At 40.2% G+C, this 26,129-nt stretch overlaps 1 protein-coding gene across 4 annotated transcripts in view; it reads left to right on the top strand.

Moving 5' to 3' along the window:
• The first annotated feature begins 1,891 nt into the window (after positions 1 to 1,891).
• magi3a (membrane associated guanylate kinase, WW and PDZ domain containing 3a) overlaps positions 1,892 to 26,129 on the top strand; it is a 174,362-nt gene continuing 150,124 nt past the window's right edge. The window contains exon 1 of one of the 4 annotated variants that reach the window (XM_047364998.1): positions 1,892 to 3,568. In XM_047364998.1, coding sequence (XP_047220954.1) covers positions 3,262 to 3,568 — 307 coding nt within the window. In that variant the 5' untranslated portion in view covers positions 1,892 to 3,261. The remainder of the gene's footprint in view (positions 3,569 to 26,129) is intronic. The other 3 variants (XM_047364991.1, XM_047364985.1, XM_047364975.1) reach the window with 3 other exon arrangements.

Genomic DNA, 26,129 nt, shown 5'->3' with positions numbered 1-26,129 from the left:
ACACTGAAGGCATCAAAACTATGAATTAACACATGTGGAATTAAATACTGAACAAAAAAGTGTGAAACAACTGAAAATATGTCTTATATTCTAGGTTCTTCAATGTAACGACCTTTTGCTTTGATTACTTCTCCGCACACTCTTGGCATTCTGTTGATGAGCTTCAAGAGGTAGTCATCTGAAATGGTTTTCCAACAATCTTGAAGGAGTTCCCAGAGATGCTTAGCATTTGTTGGCCCTTTTACCTTCACTCTGCGGTCCAGCTCACCCCAAACTATCTCGATTGGGTTCAGGTCCGGTGATTGTGGAGGCCAGGTCATCTGGCGCAGCACCCCATCACTCTCCTTCTTGGTCAAATAGCCCTTACACAGCCTGGAGGTGTGTTTGGGGTCATTGTTCTGTTGAAAAATAAATGGTGGTCCAACTAAACGCAAACCGGATGGAATACCATGCTATGCTGGTTCAGTTTGCCTTCAATTTTGAATAAATCCCCAACAGTGTCACCAGCAAAGCAACCCCACACCATCACACCTGCTCCTCCATGCTTCACGGTGGGAACCAGGCATGTAGAGTCCATCCGTTCACCTCTTCTGCGCCGCACAAAGACACGATGGTTGGAACCAAAGATCTCAAACTTGGACTCATCAGACCAAAGCACAGATTTCCACTGGTCTAATGTCCATTCCTTGTGTTCTTTAGCCCAAACAAGTCTCTTCTGCTTGTTGCCTGTCCTCAGCAGTGGTTTCCTAGCAGCTATTTTACCATGAAGGCCTGATTCATTCTTAAAGTAATGATGGCCACTCATTTTTCTTTACTTAGCTGATTTTTTCTTGCCATAATACAAATTCTAACAGTCTATTCAGTACGACTATCAGCTGTGTACTGTATCCACCTCCTGCACAACACAACTGATGGTCCCAACCCCATTTATAAGGCTTGAAATCCCACCTATTAAACCTGACAGGGCACACCTGTGAAGTGAAAACCATTTCAGGTGACTACCTCTTGAAGCTCATCAACAGAATACCAAGAGTGTGCGGAGCAGTAATCAAAGCAAAAGGTGGCTACTTTGAAGAACGTAGAATATAAGACATATTTTCAGTTGTTTCACACTTTTGTGTTCAGTATATAATTCCACATGTGTTAATTCATAGTTTTGATGCCTTCAGTGTGAAGCTACAATATTCATAGTCATGAAAATAAAGAAAACTCTTTGAATGAGAAGGTGTGTCCAAACTTTTGGTCTGTACTGTATCTTCACCTAGTGAAAACAATAACACATGAAGCTTTGAAAAGATTCCAATATTAGGGAATGATAAACAGGGACAAATCTCTCTCTCTCTCTCTCTCTCTATATATATATATATATATATATATATATATATATCAAAACTAGGAGCAAAACAAAAGATATAACAGGTCCTGCAGGAATAAGATATAATAATAATAATATCACCACTATCTGCTCATAGATTTCAGGTTTACAACCTGATAGATATTGGCCATGGTTCCTGACATTCCACATCTGTTGGAGGTCTATACAGCTTTACATGCACCAGTGAACAGTGAACAGTTTTGTGTTCTGTCCTATTATAAGCATAAAATTCAAGTAATTTTTGAAATAAATGATGCTTTTCAATTTTTTTTTATAAATAAAAGTCAGAAATGGGTGGCATAACCCAGACTGAAGTTTCAGCCCCTAACAGTTTTCTTCAAGGTTTGCTTTAATTTTATCTCCATATATCTATGGAGGCAGGTGTGATTTCTCTGAATATTTTCCTGTTTTAAAAACGTAAATGCATTAATACAGGTTGGCTCTCTTTACTAATTAGGTGAGTTGTTAGGGCACTGGATCACACTGGACTTTATTTAGTAGTATCAGAGTAAATGATTCATCCAGGAAAAAAAAGGATTTGATCTAAGAATTTTCATGTGAAAAATGGAAACTAGAAACATAATGACGGAGGGTTGTATCGAGAACAGTAATCAGAAATTGATATGTTGGTTCTGTCCCACCAGAACTACAGCTGCTGCTTTACATATAAATAGCCACGAGAGGGCAGCATTGCACAAAAACATCAAAAAGTCATTTTTTAAATTGTATTTTCCAAACTGGTCTAATGAAAGTAAATATAAGCTATAAAGTTTTAAACGGTCAAAGCGCGGCAGACTATGGCTTCAGGAACGCATCATAAGTGACCAGTTAAATAAAAACTAAACGTTTATGGCCCACGTGTAAACACGGGTCCCAGGACGCCAACCCCGCCTGAACAATACTCCATGGAAACAAAACGCAACGTTGACGCCCGTCTCTGGTCACCCACCATTGGCCCGATCCAAAACTCGTTAAGACCGCCCCGCAGGCTGCTATTGGACAGAACTCCCTGCCGTCGGGAGAGAAACGCGGAAAAGGATCCAAAAAAGTTATGGAGCGTAGCGTAGTCGGATCACGTCTGTTGCATGCTGCTGCGTAGTTTTCCAGCATCCTAAAAGCTCCCACGGTGAGCGCAGAGACGCAGTGAGAGCGCCGGGCGTACGGCAGAGAGCGGGCAGCGGAGCCTGGGCGAATGTGAGCGGGATCTGCTGACCGATCGGCTCAGAAGAGGAGGGCCAGGTGTGTTTGTCCGTTTCCAGGGGTTTCCTCGTTGGTGTCACCGCGGAGGAGGCAGGAGGACTGGAAGGCAAGAAGGAGGAACAGGTGCTCGGGTTAAAGTTGCCTCTCTGAGTTAAAGAGACGCACCTTTAAGGGAGACCAGGTTTGGAAGTTTTCCTGGAATTCCTCTCCAAACTCCTCCTGACAGGATTAATTGATCTCTCGGATCTAAAATTGGGATTTAGTTATTTTCGGACTCAGTTTTCACGCAGAATCTGAGCTCACAGTGAACTCATCAGTGTGGCAGAGCGCTGGCTTTTGTTTTCCAGGTGCTGTTAACGGGGGGTGGGTTGGGTGGAGGGGGTCGAGCCGCCCCAGCATCAGAAGCAACCCTCTCCGCTCCACTGCGGCACTGACGCAGCTGGTGTCACGCTCCAGACGACGCTCTTGTAATTCAGAGGAAGGAGTAACACAGAGAAGGATTTTGGTTTCTTTCCCTCCCTGGAATGGAATATTACACAAGACACAAGGCTCAACCTTTCTGATCCGGAATGATCGATCCGTGCGTCATAGCGCTCTGAGGGTCCAAAGACGTTTTCGCTTCCAAAGGGGACGCTCGTTCCCGGGACTTCCAACTCCTGAGCGACTCCCAAAGACAACAACCGGCGATGTCCAAGACGCTGAAGAAGAAAAAGCACTGGTTCGTCAAAGTGCAGGAGTGCTCCGTGTCGTGGGGGGATTCGGGGGAGCTGACTGCTGTTGTGGAGGTGCTAGGCGGCGCCGAGCTTGGAGAGTTCCCCCACATCGGACGCGTGATTCCCGAGGCAGTCGTATGCCACACCGGGAGGCTGCCCGGCAGCGGGGACGTGCTGCTGGAGGTCAACGGGACCCCGGTGAGTGGACTCACCAACAGAGACACGCTGGCGGTCATCAGACACTTTCGGGAGCCCATTCGCATGAAGACCGTGAGACCAGGTGGGTGTCCGCTCATCCTCTCTCCACCAGCTGCGTAAAACATGGAACTGAAAATAGTGCTGAATAAATAAGGTGCGCTCGCTGTCTGTTGGCCTGTTGCTGCTGGTGAATATGCGTGTGTGCGTGCGCCTTGACTCATATTGCGGGTTTAAATGGAAGCAGATCATTGGAGGCAGTTATTACTTTGCACCAGATCAGTTCATTCAGAGCCTCTGTACTGGTAAAGTGAAAATGTGTGTGTATTCAGTCCTCCCAGTCAATATTTTGTAGAACCACCTAGTTTAAATACAGCTGCAAGCCTTTTAGAGACATACTCTAAAAGGCTTGCAGGGACTGACCATGTAGGGCCATCCTCCTGAAAGGTATCCACCCCAGTCCTGGTGTTTTGCAGTCTCATTTTTTTTTTTTTCTCCAGGTATTCTCTCTATTGATCTTCCTGTCACTCCTGACCAGCTTCTGATAAAGTAATCCCTCAGCATGATGCTGCCAGCACCATGTTTCACTGTAAAGTGTTGGTTTTCCGCCATACATAACAGTTAACATGTAGGCCAAAAAGTTTAGTATTAGATCTCACCTCACCAGAGCTGCTTCTTCCACTTGTTTGTTGTGTTTGCTACATCGCTTGTGGGAAACGTAAAACTGGACTTTCTTTGGCTGTCTTCCACTGATGTCTACAACTAATAATTGTCCCCCTGCCAACTCCCACCTGAGCCGTGGATCTGTGCAGCTCCTCCAGGTTGCCACGGGCGTCTTGTCTGCTTCTTTGACTGAAGATCTCCTTGCCCTGCCAGCTGGTGGATGGTCTAAACCGTCTTGGTCTGCAGGTGTTCCATACTCTTCTAATTTTCAGATGGTGGATTGAACAGAAGTCTGTGAGATGTTCAGACCTGGATATTGCTGGTTTTATAACCTCACCCTGCTTTAAACTTCTCCACACCTTCATCCCAGACAGGTCCGCTGTGTTTTGGTCTTCATGATGCTGTTCTTTTCTATAATGGTGGCCCTTCCACAGAACAGCTTTATTTAAACTTGAACTGAATTACACCCTAGACTGTATTTATTTCTGGTGTATCAGAAGGCAATCATACTTCTGTAAAGAATCTGAAATCCTTAAATCTTTTTCTTTCGCATCACAATTATGCACTACTTAGTGCTGGTCTACCACATGAAATTATGATAAAGTATATTGAAGCTTGTTGTAACCTGACAAAGGGGGTATAAATGCTTTTGCAAGGCAATGTATTTTACCTGCTTTATAAAAAAAAAAGGAACAAGCCGAGTTTAAGGATGCTCGCCCGCAGTATGTGACATTGGTCTTGATGCAAAGTGCCCTTCCTGTCTTTGACGGCGTTCACCTAAAAATCCAGCCTGTAAGCTCTGCTGAACGTTTATTGATTGGCCCCTTTTTATCACCGTTTCTTACTTACTGGCTTGTAATTCTTCCTGTAAGGCCCCACAGACAAGCTTAATGAATGGCATGGCACTAAATGTGCCATAGCACATTGACGGTCAAACTCCAACAGTCATGTGGGGCAGGAGGCAGGTGTGTGTGTGTGTGTGTCTGTGGATTTAATAGAGGCACTGCTGAGTGTGGCACTCTGCAAACTCGTCCAGAGGATTTGTTAATGGTCGCGTTGCCAGCTCAGACTTTGTGCTTCTGCTCGCAGTGTTGAGGTGTCTGAGTGTAATTGAATCAATCAGGCCTGTGTACTTAAATCCCTCAGGATGCAGCCAGCTTGGCAGCAGAGTTTTACACTTTGACTTCCAGGTTTTTCCTCTTGGAATGTTTGGCACAATTTTGGCTGGAAACGTTTCTTTGATAGAAGACTAATATCATTTTAGTATTAATGCACTTAGCTGTGATCCATGGTTTTTGGCATCCAAATGGACTCTACTGGGGGTCGTTGATGTATTTGCTCATGTTTGGTAAAGCGCTCTCTGCTGCAGAGCCTTTAACATTTTCTTTCAACCTGACGTTACATAATGTTAAGTTAAGCGTTGCTCAGAGGTCTCTAGCTTGTTTACCATTGGTCCCTCTTTTCCCACCTGGGACTGTGTGTTTAGATCTCTTCCTCTTCTCGTTCATGATTAATGCATGCATCATCCATCATTGATGTCTGCTGCACGCCAGAATGAGGTGGCTGGAGTGAGAGCGCAAAGCGAGGAAGTTGGGATAAAGACAAGGTGTGAGTGGTGAAGTTAGGGCTTGTTTGCAATAGGATTAATGCCATTCATTTGTATACTTGTCACAATGCACTCTTACTGGTGTTAGCACCATTCAATAAAAAGTTAAACAGATGTTATTGGAATTTTAAGTCACAGGCCAATACAAATAATGAATGCATAATTATGACGTGGGAGGAAAAGGATACAGAGTTTTCATCATTTGTACAAAATAAATTTGCGATATGTATCTTGTGTTTGTAATCAGGCCCTCTGAGTGAATAGAGTAAAACCACCTGTCCTTGCAACTACAGCTGCAACTCTTTTTGGGTTTGTTGATATCGGCATTGTCCGTACCAGCTACCACAGGTTCTCAATTGAATTAATGTCTGGACTTTGACTAGGCCAATCTAAAACATGAATATGCTTTAATCTAAACCATTCCACTGTAAGGTTGAATGTTAAGGGTCGTTGTCCTGCTGGAAGGTGAACCTCTAACCCAGTCTCAAGTCTTTCACAGTCTCTAACAGGTTTTCTTTCATCACCACCATTTTTTTCTATACACTTTACATATTGCTGTGTACTAGGGGTGAACCGATCGATCAGGCGGCCCTGATTTCTTTAATTGTAGGAGATCGATGATAATTAGATGTGAAACCTATCAAATCCAGCGGTCTTATCTACTTGTCAAACCTATTGTGCACATTTTGTTTCGTTTAAAAATGTGAAAAATGAAAGACTAAAGGAACTGCAATGCTGTAAACATTTCATTTATAATTGAGAGCACTGCCTCGTGCAGTTAAAACATGTTTGTATTGTTTCACGGGTATTGTTCAATGTGTTTTAATAAAATAAGATTAGAACTGTGAAGGTTTATTGTGACCTTATAACAACTGACCTTTATCAATTATAAAAAACAAAATGGCTTTCTTTCTGCCACCTTTCCATAAAGGCCAGATTTGTTGAGTGCATGGCTTAGTTTTCTTGTTGATAATTTTCCATGTTTAGTTGTGGATGTCTGCAGCTTCTCCTGACCCACCCAAAAGATTGAGGGCTGATTCTCTGATTTAATGATCTTCTTTCCTGGAATCCAAGTATGCTTTTCCTTACACTTCAATATCAAGCACTAATTGATGCTGGTCTATGACTTAAAATCTCAATAAATACAGTGACGGTTGTGGTCTTAACATGACAAAATGGGGAAAAAAAGCGCTATGAATGATTTTATAAGACACTTCACTTGCATAGGATCCTATAGACTTTTCAGTTGGTGTTCCTCTACTTCCTTGGCTATCTATCCCTTTTTGGTAGATATTTTCTTCTTCATTTTTAAAAATAAATAAAATCTATTCATATCTTTTATTCTTACTTTTTGTTGAATGATACCTTGAGTCCTTTGTGTGATTTTTATAATTGTATTCTTTTTTCCCCTGCTCTCATTTTTATCAGTTTGACATAAAACCATTTCTTAGTCCAGCCAGTTCCCATTTTACCCACCTGCCATGACAATTCCACCTGCAGCTTCATAATCAGTCACTGCTTGTTACCTCCTCATTGCAGCTGAGACCTTTTAACTGTTTTTCCTGCACAGTCGGGGCTGAAATCTGGAGTTTGTCCGGGCTGGGGTCGGACCAGCAGATGCACTCAGCATTCAGCTCTTATCCTGTTAGGAAGGCAAGGCAACGGGCTGTAACCTTGAGGGGATGATTGGGAGTATAGAGGCAGAATGATGGCAGGTACCCTCAGAAGCTCAGGGACCTGAGCCATCCGATGATTGATGCTAGCACAGGATGCAAAGTTGCTTGTTTTTACCCTGTGCTGCTTAATGAATGAATTATTTAACTCAGAGGTCTGGGAGGACCCAGATTAGGTCTGTAGAAATGTATGAAAAATATATTTTTTTCCTGTTTTGTGAGTCAAAAAGGTTATAATAAACTCCTGATACTTTTATGTATCAGTCTCAGCACTGAACGTGATCTCATTTCAAATAAGGACTCACCAGAACATCAATTGTCCTACTCTGCAAACTTGTAGCTGGGAAACGTACAACAAACTAAATAATTAAATGCCCATAAACTGTGGGCAGTGACTAAAAGAATGGGACTGGAACCACAGGAAGGGCTTCTTTTGAAGGATGGCTGGTCTCACCCCTAGGAATAGGCAAAAGCTCGGCTGTTTGGCCGGAACATGGATTTGCTGATCTGCTGCATCTAGAGGAGCCTGTCAGGTTTATTTTGACATCTGGCAAGAATGACTCCCGGTAAGTGTTAAGTATGAATACAATACAGTGTGGCATAATAGTTTTGCCTCAGCAACTTGATCTTGTCATCTTGTTGTATCACAAATGTGCCTTTTAGTGTGACATTAGCCAGTGATGCCACTGAGATTTGTCACATTTTAAAAAGAATTAGTCAATTCTTTTCCTTCTTTGGTGGAAGATGAGATTTGGTGAGATGAAACATACTAAGAAGTTAAAGTTCAGGTGGAATTATTGATCAAGTTATTAAAAAAAAAAAAAGAAATGTCATATTTATTTGTATTATTTTATACCACTTTTATGATCCTATTTGGAGTGAAAAGGGTAAAAACAGCCTCTGGCCTGTTAACAATATGAAGGCACGCCAAAGTTTTTTTTAAAAACGGTGATATCTAAACCACTAAAGTTTTTGTTCCTTTTTAATGAGATACCAGAGAAAGTGCTGGATTTACCATATTTTTCTCATGCTGTTTGAAGCATAAAGTAATGCAACGCTGCCCCTCCCCGACTTGTTGCTGCACACTTGCAGTCAGCTGGCCAATAGAAAACTGGCGCATGCATCCCTCATTTAGAGGAAAGGCAGATTTGGCTGTAATTATTTTTGGTTGCAAATGACACAGACCGTCACGGTTTGGAAACTGAAGGAGTGACCATCACTTTTATTAAGGTAACACTGTTTTAAGCCACATTTTTGAAGGTACGGGCTACGTGTCTGTTAACGAGGCTCAGCCTTGAGCTGAAAGTCCAACTAACAGATAACACCATCTTGCTTACTTGTGTTACTCCACACAGAGCAGAGTGGCAGTAACCACCAACTAAAACTACATTTGGTGAAGCAGTTGTCACAGGTTCGAGTCCCATTGACCTGTGCTGCATGTCTTCCTCTCTCTCTCCACCCCATTTCCGGTTGGTCAACTTACAAAATAAAGGACACTAGTGCCAAAAAATTAAAATTAAAATAATACAAGAACTACAAAAGGTCAGTCAGTCATTTTCTACCACTTATTCCATAGTGGGTCACAGGAGAGCTGGTGCCTATCTCTAGCAGTCTATGGGCAAGAGGCGGGGTACACCCTGGACAGGTCGCCAGTCCATCGCAGGGCAACACACATTCATACACCTAAGGGCAATTTAGAGAGACCAATTAACCTAACAGGCATGTCTTTGGACTGTGGGAAGAAGTCGGAGTACCCGGTGAGACCCCACGCATGCACGGGGAGAACATGCAAACTCCATGCAGAAAGACCCCTGGCCGGGAATCGAACCCAGGACCTTCTTGCTGCAAGGCAACAGTGCTACCAACTGCACCACCGTGCAGCCAACTACAAAAGGTGCTTAATAAATTCCTTTTACAGAATTTGAACCTGGTGGAACTGAAACGCTGCCACTTGAGGAGTTTTGGATATTTGGAGTGTATTTGCAGACAAAAAAGGTTTTTCATTTTAAATTCAAAATGTAAATATTTTTTGTACAATTTTGGCCTAATTTCTGCTCTGAGTGGATTGTTCTTTCAGCAAATGGCATGTTTTAGAGTGTTCATACTCCAGTTAACAATTATTTGATTAATACATTAGTTGAAGATTATTTCAGTAATCGATTAATCACGAGTAATCCAATTGTTTCAGCTCCCGATTCCTTATTTTACATCAAATCTACATAAGAGCAAATTACAATAAATAAATGTTAGAGATAACAGAACTGTAATGATGGATGTAATATTATTCGAACAGAACTGGGAGTAATTGCTGCATAGTTTAAATGACAATGTTAAAGATTTCTGATTTATACGCAGTTACAGTTTTATGAAAATCTCTACCAACTCATGTATCATTGAAGACACAATTTAATTTACAAGATTCTACTATTTTGGCTGACTTCATTAAGAGTGTAGTCAGGTACCTAAAACATTGGAAGGGATTCCCTTTTGAAACCCTTGTCTGTGCAGCTGGAGGGTCTGTTTTGCCTCAACCTACAGATTGAAACATCAGCACTCAGTCAATCATACTGGGCAAAATGCACCAGTAAGCTCTATGGTGGACGAAAATATTCCAGTTTTTTTCTGGGCTCCGTCTCGTCTGGCAGAGTTCGATATCAGTAACAAACATGTCTGCCAGCACCTCTCCACTGCTTTCCCCTTCGTTGGAATCTCAAGCATTTTCTTTGCCTGTTTTAACTTTCCATCACACTTCATCTGTGTTTATTTTTCGTAATATTGTCTCAACATTTGACTTTTCCCTAGCTTTTTTTCAAACGCTTTTTGTGGCATTAGTGGCCTTTATTTTTCTCAAGTTTTGCACAGTAAGCAGACAGGAAAAGGGTAGAGAGAGGGGAAGGCATGCAGCAAAGGTCACCTGGGCCGGGAGTTGAACCTGTGATGGCTGCGTGAGGACCGAAGCCTCTGAATATAGAGCATGCACTCTACCCCTGCACCACCACCATGCACACGTTTCCCAAACTTAATAAAGCAGGAAAAGGAATGTCGCATTTTACCAACACAGAGTGACATCTCCCCATATAGAGGCTAAAATAACCTGCTAGCATTTGTGTTTTACACAGACCGCCATCCAATACAATGTTCAGAACCAGGCATTAAATCTTTATTTGTAGGAAAATGATGGCTCAAATGATATATCTGCATATTGGTTTTCTGATAACAAATAAATTGCCACCTACTTATAAAGACAAAGTACTCCATAAAAGTTACTTTAAAGTTGCCCTTTCTTAGCGCCCCCTTTAGGAAGCAATAAAGTAGTGAATATCTGACACTTATTATCAATATTTAGTGTTAGATAATCATATTACATAAAATATTTTTCCAATAACTTCTCCTGCAGAAACGGAATCCAAGAGGATCATGCAGATCCTCTTTCCCTTATCTTTCCCTGTCTAAATTTGGCTCTCTCAGCATCTCTTCTCCTTTTTTCCATCTTGATGGTGTTATGTTGATGTTAACACTTTATACTTGCTATCTGAAGAGTAGCGGAGCTGTAATCTCACAGTTTCTGTTAATGTGTACCCCATGGTACATCCAGGGCTGCCATGACTAAGCATATCTAAACCAGCAGAGAGGAGCTGTCAGCAAGTCTCTGGTTCATGGATTCTTTTCCCTTTGGTAATAGATTCTTTTCTGGTTTTACCTCCAGGATTACATCTCCAGTTCAAATTTAGTTTGTAAAGTTTTTTTTTTGTTTTTTTTTGCTGTTTCCATGAAACTTTAAATATAACCTTATATTTTAGTATATTTGCTAGGAAAAAAGGAAAATTATTGAAGAGTTTTTCTTTAACCTAACACAAGGAAGGCAGCACACAATAAAGCTTGACTAACACCCTTCCAATCTACACTGTTGCATTCAGTTTTCTGTATGTTGGGAGAGTAAAATGGTGCAAACTAATTGGGCTGCTAGGACTCCGTAAGACAGAAGCAGTTGCTGTAAAGACCAAGTCATGCCTCTTCCACTGTCCTTCATCCTTTCTTTCAATCCCATAGTGGTCCTCTGTCCTTGATTAAACATGGGTATGTGAGGTGAAATAATGTGGGGAAAAAGCCTGAATTTCATCCCAAGATTTAAACATTCCTGTTTTTTTTAGCCTGAAAAAAGACAATGAAATCTCATCTTTGTTAATAATTGCCAAACGGTCCTGGTGAAAATCATGCCTAAAGCTAGAGCTGCACGATATTAGAAAATCTTGCGATGACGATAATATTGTTTGACGAAGGTGCAAGTTAACCCTGACCCACCTGAATCTGATCTTTTTAATTTGGGTAAATATTGGACAGCCTCATCACAAAAGATTGTGACCAATACTCACAAGGCAAAATTCTGTTGGGGCATTGCTAGATATTTTCCTGACCTGTACCACTTTCCAGTTTTTCTTTGAGGTCTGAACACCTAAGAACTGTAATGCATAAAACATGAAAAAAAAAAAAAGATATTCTTCATGTTTTCTGATAGAGGAAGTAGTTTTGAATCCAAGAGGAAATAAGGAATTACAAACATTATCTCCATTTATGCTTCGAAGTATATGTCCCTAACCTTCATGTGATTTTGATGAAACTCTTAAAAAGATGCACGCTGTTGGTTGATGTGTTTAAAGCATTTAATAAATGTGGGAAATAGTTTGATTTTAGGGGAAATTGGCAGATTCCAATCTCTAGCTAATTATTGCATTTCCAGGTGTTGTCCATTTACTGCCATAAACACAGCTTTTTATTGCCTCAGAAGCCTCTTGTCCACTTGCTTATCTAATAGCAGTATGGTCCTGCATTTACCTTTTTTATGGTCCTGCACTGGCCGTCTATAATAGCAGCTTCTAGTTCATTAATTTCCACATAATTTGTAACATCTTTAGCAAATGACAGAGTTTTTCCCCAGGTGTGCATTGAACAGTACTGTCCATCAGCAGTCTACCTTACTAATTGGCATCCTTCAAAGCCGCATTGCGGTTCGGAGTCAGCCGGCAGCAGAGATGGCATCTTCATAGCTCTCGCTGGCAGGCTTCAGGACTTGGCAGGAAGGTTGTTGGAAGACAGGGAAGATGAGTGTGAGTGCTGATTCACAAAGACTGCCTCTTTGTACTCGCTGAGTGGTCATGCTGCGATGTCAGCAGCAAGATTGTCTCCGGGTTGCTGCTGGTGGAAATGGACGATATAGTTTAGAGATGAAGATGTACATACACACACACACACACACACACACGTGCACTATTTTTCCCAGAGAATCCTTCCTTCCTCAGCTTGTCTCCTAATTGGCCTCTCTCTAAGATAGAGTCGTCTGTGCAGCTGTTTATCCTTTTGATATAGGATGAGGTCAGCTTCTTAACAGTGAAACAGCATTTCAGGCAACAGGGCCTTGCCGCTGCCCATACTGAGCAGTTGTAACCTCCACTGCTGCATCACACTAATGAGGCTCATTTTTTGTTTTTTGCTGTTCTTTCATATTTTAACTGGAAGATGCACATCATTAAAGATGCTTTTTAATGTGACTGCATGTTGCCAGGTCACCCTGCTCTCACACCTAGCCATCATAAAAAGGAAGCTTGGTTTGGAGTTTAAAATCTACTGCATCCTGGGTGTGTTATGTTGTAGTATTTAAGGATGGTGACACAGCAGAGGTAAGGTACATGTCTATGGATAAGCAGGAAGTATTTCAAAAACTTTCTGAAATAAAGTGACCCGAAATGATGATATGCATAGGTGCTGATGATTCATAAAAAAAATCATTCAATAGCAGAGATGCCTGGTTATTATATGACCTGCTGATAATCAATTGTTTTCACTTTTTAGCCAATTCCAGTTTGTTTAAAATAACTATCAGTGTCAAAATTTACAATATTTTCTTTTCATTTTCTCAGCTGAATAAGACATCTGTAGAGAACATGTCTGCAAATCTATAAATCTACTAATATAGAAAATCCTCCCAATTATGGGAGGTAGCCTACCTGTAGAAATAAAGTTCACCAGAATGAAAATATTGTTTCTCTTTTCTACAATATCCATTCAACTGAAATAAAGTGCTGTCTAATTTAATACTGGATATGAAAAAAAAAACACTGGTTTATCATTACCTGTGTTAGAATGTTAATTCTGTCATTTATTGTCATTTATTGCAGCTTTACAGGAGCCTTGAGGAGCATTTCAATCGTAAACGGTCATTATTTATATTAGAAGCAGATGTGATGTTGCACTGAGTATGTAGAGTATAATCTCTGTGAAACAGGCTTGTAATAAAATGAAATTTAATACTGGAGATGCCCTTAGAAAACCACTGTTGATCAGAATTGGGTGATTAAAGGATTCCTCAGTCCTGGTCAGTGATTGGCCAGTCTGAAACTCAAAATCTGACCTTTTTTCTGATCAGTCAAAGCACTGTACTAAGCACTCCCAGGTGGTAGTATGCAAGTTATTAATGTGGGAAGAAGACTAAAAGTTACTGATTTTTTTAGAGTCATTGATGTTTTTAAAATGAAGTCATAGGATGGGATTTAAAAGGAAGCTACTCTCTACGACATGTTACAGTGTTTCTGGCTCATTCAGGTGGTGAGAGAGCGAGATTTTCAGCAGATAACAGGAAGCCTAACTGTTCTACAGCAATAGTTCTCAGTTTTATCCTCTTGATCATTCAACCTCTGTCTCTCATGGAACATCCTCCATTTAGAAATGTTGATAGTCTTGTGAAAATCTCACATTTAAAGTATGTGTCTGAATTCTCTTGAGAACACAAAAAAAAAACTGGTATTATTGTTAACTGCTATTATATAATGCAAAGCAGGTTTAAGATATCAACTCTGCAACCATTTTATTTTTGTTTTAAAATAGTAAACCCCTATTTTACAGCAACTGTTTACTTTCACACAGCACAACATTAAATCTGCTTCTAGCATAAATAGTTAATAACTACTCTTGCCAGGAAGGCTTAAAAAAGATTTTCGATGCTGTTTTATATCTTGTTGCCCCACATTAACTGAGATTTCCAAAAGGTTCCAATGATTTTCAAATCCAGCATGTTCTTTTACAGACAGAGGTTTAACACTTAACAAGATGCTTTGTTGTAATACCCTTAACCTTCCTTAAACTTTTTTGCTTCATCTGCCTTTATTTGTTTCATTTTTAACCTCCTCACTGTTGAAAATGGCTGTTTTCCTCCTTGAGTAACCACTTCTACACAGAACACTGTACAGTGTTGTTTTCCAATGCAAACTAGCCACTTGGCTTGGATGTTCTTTAATGTTTGAGTGTTCCACTGGCTGATCATGTCTATCAACCAACCATAAAAAAAAAACAGGGATGAAATAGAAACAAATAATTTGAAAACAGATAGCCTTTGCTTGTTGGTCCATCAGTGTTACCTGGCACTATAATTCTGTTACCCTGGCTGAAGGGCAACTAGCAAATGCAGGAGTTACCATCGAGTTGCTATGGAGAACTTTATGGGCCAGAACCGAAAAAGTTTTGGTTCTTGCAAAGAGACATGTCTGGTCATCCATTAATGCTGAGGGGTTGTTAAGAGCTTCCTGATTCAGACCACCCTTGCATGTTTCTGCAGGAGGCTGGAATATTTGCCAGCACACAACACTGTAGGTGAATATGAAGACTCTTAGTCTTAGTTTGGTCACATATTAAATAATGTTGGTAAAAAGTTTTCTCATTTGGGTGAGCTGCAGACGGAGTTTCAGAGAAAAAATGTGAAGTGAATAAATTGGATGTTCAGGATGAGTCGGGGATCGAAGCTGCCACATTCATTGCTTTGAACATTCCTCAATCAGGATTTTCTTTTAAAGAATGTTTTGCGTTCAACCAGGCGAGGTGGAAAAACTGCTAAACAGGTTCAGAGGGAAGAAAATGGGGTCAACTAAGGTGGGAGTTTCATTACAAGACTGAGCACAAGGAGAAAGAGGTAAAATTTAGGAATGCGACAGGGACAGGGAGACGTGAAAGCAATAATAACCTCAAGACTGAAAGCGATTATGTTTCCATTAATCTCTATAACAGTATTGATTCTTTCTTGTAACTGTCTGAAACGATTATGGCAGCTGTTCATCAAACCAGTGGTTTCTATTACAGACCCGCAGCACTAGCTGCAAGCATGGAAGACCATAAAAACTAAAGGATAAATTGGAGTTGCTATCCCCCTATTTCAGTGCTGTTTCAGGCAACACAGAGAACAACAGCTTTTATTTCCATGATTGCTGCTGGAGCATTGTTATTTAGACTTTGCTCTTATTCCTGCCTCTGAAGATTAGAGTGGTAGATTTTGTAGTGATGTTTAGACTTCATTTGGCCATCTTGGGAAGGATCCCAAGAGTTTGTTTTATTGGGCACCGATAGGAGTGAGACAAATGGCCTGTCTGTGTAAATTGGACATGTGTGCTCTTCTGTACGTCCAGTTGGGATCTTTCTTTATTCTCGGTGTGATAAATCAGCTGAGAAGACTTAATCTCAGAGTCCAGTCTCCCATTTGGCTGCAGTTCTTCAGACTTGGCTCTCTTCCCACACTTGATAGGCCTGGGTCAGTGCTTGCTCTTCTGGTACAGTACAGTCTCGGGTGTTTTTGTTGCGGCGTTCCACCTCAAAGAATCGATTTCAGCCCGTTCGGCTGGTGCCCATGACAACATCTCTGAGCACCTTTTGTGTAACTACTGACTCAACCAGCTGCTCCTCTGGCCTCTTTTACATCTCTCAGTTTCAGTACTTCTCATGTGTATCTGTAGGAGAATATTGATGATATATGTATTGTATATTTTATTATTCTAACATTAAAATAGAATATGCAACTCCTTGTATGTTGTAGGGATTTATGTGTTAAACCAGCATAATGTAGTGCATCATTGTGAAGTGGAAGAAAAGGGATACATTGTTTTAAACATTACTTAAACTGATAATAACCCCTGAATCGCTGTTACCCTTATATGAAATCCAGTGCAACCAGTTGCCTTTAAAAGATTAGTAATTAGTAGACATGTGTGTAGTTGAATCTCAGTATAACTACAGCTGTTCTGTGAAGGCCTCAGAGGTTTGTTAGAGAAGATTAGTGAACAAACAGCATTATGAAAATGAAAGAACACAGCAGACAGGTCAGGAATAAAGTTATGATGAAGTCAAGCAGGTGAGGTCATAAAACAATATTTTAAGCTTTGAATATCTCACATAGCTCTGTTCAGTCAGTTGTCTAGAAGGAAATGAGTTTGGCACAACTGTAAACTCGCTAAGATGTGGCTGTCCACGTAAACTAATCAGAGAAGCAACCAAGGTGCTCACTGTAACTCTGGAGGAGCTGCAGAGATACACAGCTGTCAGAACAAAGAGGCGTGCAATCTAAAGAGCCGATCTTTATGGGAGTTTGGGAATAAAAAGCTGTGCTTGGAAAAAAGCCTTAACAAGTCATGTTTGGCAGCATCATGCTGTGGGGATTTTTTCCTTTAACTGGGACTAGGAAACTTGAGTTAGTGGGAAAATGGAGAGAGCTAAATGCAGGGTGTTTCTGGAAGTAAATCTGTTAAAGATTGCAAAAGAATTTAGCCTGGGGTGGAGATTCAACTTCCAGAACAATAATAACCGTAAACATGCAGAAAGAGCAGTTTAGATCAAAGCATGTTCATGTGTTTGGAAAAACCCAGTCAAACTCAGATCTACAATCAGTAGAGAAATGGCTGCTCATAGATGCTGGCCATCCAATCTGACTGAGCTTGAACTATTTTGCAGGGAAGAATGAGCAAAAACGTTGGTGTCAAGATTTCCAAAGCTGGTAGAGACCTACATCAAAAGACTGTTTGCTGAAAGAGGTGATCCTACAGCATTTCCTACGGGGTTCTAAATTAGAGGGTCCAAGTACAAATACAATACAAAAAAGCTATTTTTTTATTATTTTCCTTCCACTTCACAATTGGGCACCACTTTGTGTTTGTCTGTCACATAAAATCCCAATAAAATACACTGAAGATTGCAGTTGAAACTTTAAGACGTGCAAAAGACGTGTGAATACTTTTGCAGGACATCATATACGTGTTTTCTGACTAGGTTAGGACTTTAGAAGGTCATTAATTAACTAAATACTGCAGACTAATCCAAATGTGTTTTTTTTTCCTGGTGTGGGACATGGGAGGTAGCCATTTTCCTGTTTGGGTATGTTAGTGATGCCCCATGTGGGCTGTGTGGAGATGAGCTCCATAAAGACTCATTAGAATTCATGGGTGCCACAGTGTGAAGACAGACAATTTAGATTGCTTTCCTTTCATAGCTCCCCTAACAGGTTATTGATCTGGCTCAATCTCATCCTGCTTAACGCAGCGGCGCTTCTGTCGCCGCTGCACTCAGCAGAGGGCCTGATCCTTACAAGAAGTCGAGGACGCACTGAGGAGGTTTTGCTGACTGCATGCTTGACTCACTGTTTTTTTTGCAGAAGGTAGTAAGCTTGCAGGGGCTGTTTATTGCATCGGTTGTATCAGGCTGCCTTCTCTGTTTGCTGCACAAGCATTCATGCTCTATTTTCCTCTTAATAAACTAGTTTCAGGTCACAAATGAGGGGAACCTTTTAGGCTCATATATAGAAGGACTTGTGAATGTGGCTGATTTTTATTTTTTTTATTTTTTTGGGCCTCTAGTTTGCAGTAGGTCGTTTGAGCAAATATACTCAAGCGGTCACATGCACATTACTCACTGTTTAAAGAAAGCAGACAGACGTGTGTTTCTGCAATCCTGACATTTTTGTGATGCAAACACTGGAGTATCCGCTGACTCCTTTCGGTCAGACCGGTAGTACCACACACAGGCCGGTTCAGACAGTTTTCATGAGAGAAGATGCACATACTGTCAGCTCTTCTGAAAGGCATTTAGAAAAGCCTGTGTATCCACTTTGAGCAGTGGTCTTCCTCTTTAGAGCGGTGTGTCCTATAAATCCTATGACCCTTAGACACTTAAAACTTTTAACATAATTAGGTTTAGGCTAAATAAGATCATAAATAACCTCTTTGTGATCACCTTCAGCATTTCTTTGTTTTCACTGTTTTCTTCACACAATGTGAGGAAAAAAGTTTCAGTCCCTGTTTTTTGCTCTGCTAGGCTGTGAAACAGCTTTCGTTTCCAGATAAAAAGCATTACTTTCAAGGAACCAGTGTCGGTACTAATTTTATTTATTATTACCTTGTATAATGATACAGATTATAAACATAATGTAGTCATTCAGAATAAATGTACTTGTTTATAGAAACCAATAAAGAGCATGAATGTTACATTACCAGTGTTTGGCACCAGTGCTTTGTTGAAACACCCATTTAATTTCAAACATTTACTTATTGATTTCAGGTGAAGTCTAAAAATTTCGAATGTATCCTCCATTTTTACATCCACTTCTTCCATTGACAGTAAAACACTCCCACAGCATAATGCTACCACCACCATGCTTGACAGTTGGCTGTTAGGTTTGAAAGCCTCACTTTACTCTTCAAAGGTATGGTCAAATAGTTGAATCTCTATTTTATCTGGCCATAAACCCGCTTCTCCAGAAGGCTTTTTACTTGTCCATGTGGACAGCTGCAAATTTCAGTTGAGCTTAAGGTTGTCCATTTTGCTGAATAGACTTCTTTTTTAGGGTCCTTTCACTGTGAAAAATGACACTGGTGTTCCAACAGTTTGTAACTCCTGGCAGCTTTGAGCTTTGGTTCCTGGGTTGTTCTTGAACATCCTCACTTGTTTGTAGAAGACTTCATGCATGCTGTGTATGAGGGATTGCTGCAAAGCTCACTGTCGCTACATGCTCGTCCAGGAGGAGTGAATGCGCAAGTCAGTGACTCGATGCAATCTGCTGGGTTTCCTTAGATAGAAAACTTTTAAACCATTTTGCATGATAAAATTATTGGATTGTTGGATTAATGGGATCAGTTTGGAATGTTTTTAATTTACTTGGAATTAGTCTACATGATTGGATTGAACTGACATTCTTTTCTTTTTCTTTTTGTTAAGTGCCTTGAAACAATGTGTGTGAATTGGCACTATATAAATGAACTGAATTGAAGACTGCCTGTGTATGTTTGAGTTGTATGGAAAACAAAAATGTAAAACCTGGTTTCAAAATTTTCTTCTGTTTTAAGTTGGTTAAGAAATTGCATCAGCGTTGTCAAGTTGTTGCAGTGGGAGTGGTGTGTTTAGCGAGGAATGACGGACTGCATCTTTGGAATGCAGTTATTGTGAATAAATGACACATACTTTAAAAAGCTCCATCAGTGTCTCTTACCGACAGGTGCTGGTTCTTAGAAGTTTCACGCAGTTTCCATGTTGCCTCTCCCTTGTTTGCCTAACTGAAGCCTTGACAGACATTTTTGAATTTCTCTTTGCGTTTTTGGAAGTATCCAGTCTTTTTTTTTCTTTTGCTTCCTGGCTTGTTTGCTTATTTGTAAGCAAGGTTATGCAGTGTTTACACAGTTGCATTCTGGGTACCGATAGAATACATTTGAATGTTGGTCCAGACTGTGAGCTCTCTTTTTAGTGTTGTTGAACACAAAGCTGGCCTTGGTAGGATTCACAGAGAGCTCTTGTTAGAATTGTAGGTGTTTATTTTACTTTACTGTCTTTTTAATTCCGATGAGTCAACAGAAGTGCGTCACAATTCTCTCAAGGCTCACTATTTGTGTCCCGGTCACCATCATATTTGTGTTGAGTGAACAGTGGCTTAAAGGTAATTTGGCTTCATGATGCTGTTTTACAGTTGATCTATTGTGATCACTGTAAGGACATCACAATCTGAACTGAGAGCCAATCTCAATTTGATGTATTGTCCTCATTCAGTCGAGAGGAATGTGGTCCAACTGGTGGACCTGTAATGCAGTACTGCAACCTTTCCCCTACTGTCTTTGGTTGAAGTTTGTTAAAACAAACTACCCTTAATCTCCTAATGCAAACAGCAGCAAAATTAAGTTTCTGTGAGAGATCTTGGAGGGAGGAAGGAATCACCTTGGCTAGGAAAATAGAAACACAAGCTAGAGGTTTGGCTCAAACATCCAGCTGTGGAAAATGGAGCCGCAGTCCTTTAATCTCTGAAGAGCTGCTGGCCAGGCTCACAGTGCTTTTTATGAAAAATTAGACTTTCTATAGACGGATCTGGGGCTTAACGGAGCTGTTATGTAATGACTTGGATACAACACTTGTAGTGACAGGTCGGTAGGAAAGCCAACACTGATGCAGGGTGATCGGTGCTCACATACGGCTACACACACACACACACACTGGTATAAATGATGGATAAAGTCGATATTCTTCTCAACTGCCCCACATGGTTAACCTCACTCTTTTTCTTCGTTTCCATGACCCTGATGACCCAACCATGTCCTGTAAACTTCACCACCTTAGTTATATCAGAGATGAGCATCAAAAGCTGTTGGATAAATGTGACTTAAGTCCAACCAACTTGTCAAGTACATATTTTGCATGCAGAGCATGACTGCTGGGACTTGAAATATAATAGCTTACCAATATTACATCAAAGCACTCCTTTGTGATGCCATAAATTGCACACTAACATGTGATAAGGATTGCATTCAATTTATTGTGCAGCTGTAATGTTTTGAGTAATAAATATGCCACCATCAAAGAGATCAATAAACACACTCAATATTGTCAACTTCACCATGCTGAATATCTATTGTTTGATTAAGCAAGCAAAGACATTTGAAATTAAAGCCTTAACTGGGAAACTTTGGAAGCAATTCTTACAACTGAATGACTGAACACCTCCTGCAGCTGAAGGTAGACGTTTCAGCCATTTGATATATCCCATGAGACCAGAATACTCTTCCTGGACTTGCTACTTGGAGGGCCTGCCGTCAAAAATGTTTTAAATTAAATTAAATTAAATTAAAGTGAATTGAATTAAATTTATTTATTTCATTTCACACACTTAGCCTAATGAAAAAAAGTCCATAAGCTGCCATAGCTGTTGGTTCGGCAGCACGCATCTCAGAATAAGCTTGAATTATTTTTCAGTTTTTGGATAAAAACTATTTTGATGTTGGGGTAATGTGTTTTTTTTTATTTAACAGATGATGTACCCTTAAGTGGGACATTATTAAATGTTTAGTGCTTCATACAAACATTAAGGCACTGTGCTGAAATTATTTTATCATGACTTATGCCTATTAAATGAAAACCGCTGTGTGATATCAAACTACGTGGATAAATGTGCACTTTTTTCCATTTCCTTGGTTGTTTTGAAGGTTACATTGACACACATTAACATTGTTTGTGGATTACTGGATTTTTTTCCAGGTCGCTGTTTTGCATATGCAGTAGGAAAGAATGATTGACGGGCCTCATACTGAAATATTAGACACCCATGAATTCTAATGAGGAGATTTAGTTTTTTATGAAATGGGAATAAAAATGAAATCTCTAACCGTTTTTTGTCTGCAAATACATCAACAAACCGCTTTTTTTTTTATGGACATTATTTTGTGTTTAATAGCAATAAGATAAAGGCAAAAATGCATTGCAGGAACAGGGCCGTGCATTAATTGACGTGTGTCAATCCTGGGCGGAGTTGCACAATTTATCAAATTGCTGTTCAGTGTCATTAATTGCTACATCACAGTCACAAAAGACATGGTTGAATGCTTGAAAACTTGGTGGGCTATTATATTTCATATTATGTTGATTCTGAGAATACATTTGAATGGACCAGTTAGTTCTGGACATTAACACACAAACAAGGCCCCATGCTGAAGTCCAATGAGATAACTCTGATCACAGGACTTCAGTGAAGTTTTTCAGAAGCCGTAAAAGTAGATCAGTGTCAAAAGGATTGCTGGGTAACTGAAATTAATTGAAACACCTTTCTGATAATTGCAACACACTTTCGATCTTTTTGTCCTACTTACAGTTTACCTGACTTGAAAGTTTGCGCTTTCATCCCATGCTACCATACTCATGGTCACTTAGCAGCAACAGCTGTTGTCTTTCACTGTCCTGTTTGTCCTGTTCAGGCTGAAGGAAGATGGCACTGCACGGCCTCCTTTCCTGTGAAACATACAGAATGTTTTCAAGAATTCTCCATGCCACAGTAACCTACTTTGCGGCTCTCAGGACTGAACCGTGTGGATCTGTTTCATGCTGTCGGTGACTTTCAAAGCATGTGAATGGCCGAGAAGCTGCTGTGGTTTTCGTATCCTGCTGCTGATGACCTACTCTCTGTGATGAGAATGAGCCTCTCATGCAGAGACTAGAAGGTTTGGGCTGCATTCCGTTTCTGAACATGAGACCGCAGTGACTTACAGGAAACTGACATCACTGATGCTTTTATGCAGCCGCTTATAGGAGAAAATCATTCGGTGGGTTACCACAACACACAGACTCATCTAACGTAAGGGATAAAAGTACTTGTATCCCTGTTCTAGCTCCTAAACCACATGACTACATTTTTCCATGATTTCATGCTGTCATTTGACATAAAAGAACGTTACTGTTTGATAAAGAATACATTGATTTTACTTGTTCATTTCTATTTTGTGCTTGCTCCCTTTCCTTTGTTTTAAAGTTAGGAATTCATGGTGTGGCAGATTTCTGACGTGTTTAAAAATGTTCAAACATCAGACATTTAAGAGTCAGCCACTGAGGAAAAATCACAGACGATTGTATGTTGTATCAAAGCCAATAGAGGCTGATCTCACTTGTTTCATGCAGTAATTGCATTATGTCTAAAGTTCAACAGGATGATTTTTGCTGTATTTTCAAGCTATTCTGCTCGAGATGAGAAATAAGTGACATTAGACAAATTTCTGCACAACAAAAATAGAAAATGGTTCATTCTGCATCATACACCTGCTTGTCTTTTGCAAAGGAACTCTCAAAACCCATGAACTTATCAAAGTTGATGATCCAGAACGCAGAAAAGCAATCGCTCGTGCAGATGAAAGCTAGAACAGTGTGATCTCCAGTCAGTGCAAGTCCTTGATACCTCTCTTTTCTCTTTCATCTCGCCCCCCCCGCTGCTCTGTTTGCTCCAACCGTCTGCATATTTACCCTTTTTATCTCCACACAGCAGAAAACTCCACCCCCACTGTATGCAAATAAATGTACAACGGGCTTTGTTTCTGGCAAATAACACTGTGAATCCAAGTTTGCATAAGTAACTGAGGATGCGGTGTAAAAATGGGTTGGAATAAAGCATTGCAATCAGGGTTTGTTGTCTTTGTGGTGCAAAGAGAGTTAATGTTTGTGCTTGATAGGTTGGTCTTTACCTGCTGTTACAAAGTCTTATCAAATTTGACCAAAATGAATAAGATGCACATTTAAAGACGCATAAAGGGATATTTTAGTTTCTTTTTAAAGTGTGGTTTTATGGAGAAATTATGAGCAGGCAGTATGAGTCAGAGTAATAAAAACAGTTTGTACTTGAGGTGCTGTAACATGTTTGTTACGATGCATTACCTTTGTAATTGGATAGATTGTCTGCCTTATAAATCCTGTTTTGTATCACATGCAGACCTCAACATGATGACACCTTTAGTTAGTAGTCTTTAGTTGGGCAAGTTTTAAGATTGCAGAAATGTGGCATTCAAAAATCTTTCATAGAAACTGTCAAGTTACCCAAAATGAGACATTTTTCTGTGTTCCATACTGCAGGTAAGTTATTGATTGCTTCTAGCCTCTTCACAAAACCCCACGTGAAAAAACATGCCCTATTCCCTTGGTTGTTGTGTTTTTTAATATATAAAAATACAGATTATTTTAAAAATAAAGTATTTGTATATTTTGACACTTTAACTTTTTCAGATAAGGTGGCATAATAACTGCAAATTCTATTGTATTTGTGAAGGATTTTTTGTGATAGACTCACTCAAAGTGAAGCATGTTTCTTATGGATGCACTGATATGGAAATTTTGGCTGATAACTGATATTTAAAGATATTATATGTGTATTGTATTTCTCTACTTTTTTGACACTGTGAAAAAAATGACCACACTACTGACAATGCTTCTCTACAAATAGTGTAATTTAATTTGGTGGTGAATATTGAGGCTTCAGAGGTTTATCTGTTATGTGATCTGCTGACTTATCATGACACAGCTGTTCATCTAAACTTGACAGGGCATGGGAGTGGAGTAATAATAAGGGACATAGCAAAGAACCTCCTGGTAACTCTTTAGGAGTTGCAGAGACCCTCAGCTCAGGTTGGAGGAACTGTTAACAGGACAACTATGAGTCTTATGGAAAGTTGCAAGAAGACAACCATTGTTAAAAGAAAGCCGTATGAAGTCCTGTTCAGCAAACTTGTGAAATAAATAAAATATCAAAAGGTTAAATGTGCTGTACATTAGTGATTGTCTCTTTGTTCCTCAACAATGGATATTTTATGTCGAAGATGAGGTCCAGCTGGTTTAATTCCCGTCCTTTATATGGGTTATAATACTTGCTTTTGTTAATCTGATTTGGAACAATAGAAGTAATGGAATAGATGGAAACTTAAGCTAGTTATTAAATCCTAATCTCATTTATTTGAAGTGATACAAAAAGCTCTCCTAAGACGGTTCGGATTGCTGTGCCTCGTCACACTCCAGTTCTAATACTTGGATGGAGTCTTGGCTATCATCCACTAAGATAAAACTAGATGCTCTTTGTTTGTTGGTTTCGGTGGAATTTCCGAGCACTGCTGCACTTCCAACTAAGCCAGTTTTTCCAGATGGAAGGATACTGATGTTTGTCATTACAGGGCGTTCCCTGCAAAGCTAGCATACTGACCATAAAAATACTAAAAACTAAACCTGAAAGTTTGCTGTTTCCTAACTTAGACATGATTGCATTTTGACTGCATCTCTCCTTGTCAACCAGGGGTAAACTATTGACAGTATCGAGGATGAAAGCATTGAGCCATGTTGCCTAACTACCTGCCGGTGTCGATTACACCAGCTGACATGTAAACTCTGGGAACGGAGGTGTTTTCTTTCTCCCTTTTAAAGATTTAAAGAGAACAGCTCACAGTGTTGGGTTTAGAATGACACAGGAGGCTTATGTCTGCCTTAACCTCGCTCACCTGAGAATAGGTAAACAAGATCCTCTCTGCTCAGGCCGTCATCATCATCATCATGCAGGGTTTTAAGGGAAGTTTGATGCAAACATTTGTTCTTTTGCAACTATAAATGTGTAGTTTTCTCAAGTGAGTTCAAGAACACAGAAATAGAGGTAGGGCAGTGCAGAGAGACTAATTAGTTTGCTCCTGTTATGGGTCTATCTGGGAGCAACATCTGACTTCTCCTTGTTTTGCTGCACACAGACATGTAGCAATTAAAAATATCCCGAAAAACACAAACTTTAAGGTTTTTTTTTCTCTTTCCTCTCTTTTCTTCCTTCCAATTTTGAGTCTTCGGAGCTGAACCTGTCCAACATAAGGCCATTTGATCATATGCTCCTAATTTGTTTCCCGCTGTCACTGCTTTACTTTAGTTGAGAGACGCTGGCAAGTCACTTAGTAAAAGTTGTAAAATACCACTTTTATGTGGGGGAAAAATGAATGTAAGCAGCATAAGAAAGTGACGTTTGCCTTTGTGTTTTCAGTAGGAACATGGGCTGAGCGCTTCGGAAGCACTGGAGAAATGAGCACTTTTGGAGGGAAAAACATGGGGGCTGCCTCCGGAGACTCTGTAATGAGGGCTGGGGAGGT

This window comes from Girardinichthys multiradiatus, chromosome 1 (genome assembly GCF_021462225.1).
Source record: "Girardinichthys multiradiatus isolate DD_20200921_A chromosome 1, DD_fGirMul_XY1, whole genome shotgun sequence".
In the NCBI taxonomy this organism is placed as follows: Eukaryota; Metazoa; Chordata; class Actinopteri; order Cyprinodontiformes; family Goodeidae; genus Girardinichthys; species Girardinichthys multiradiatus.
This window is presented reverse-complemented; position numbering and strand designations above follow the sequence as displayed.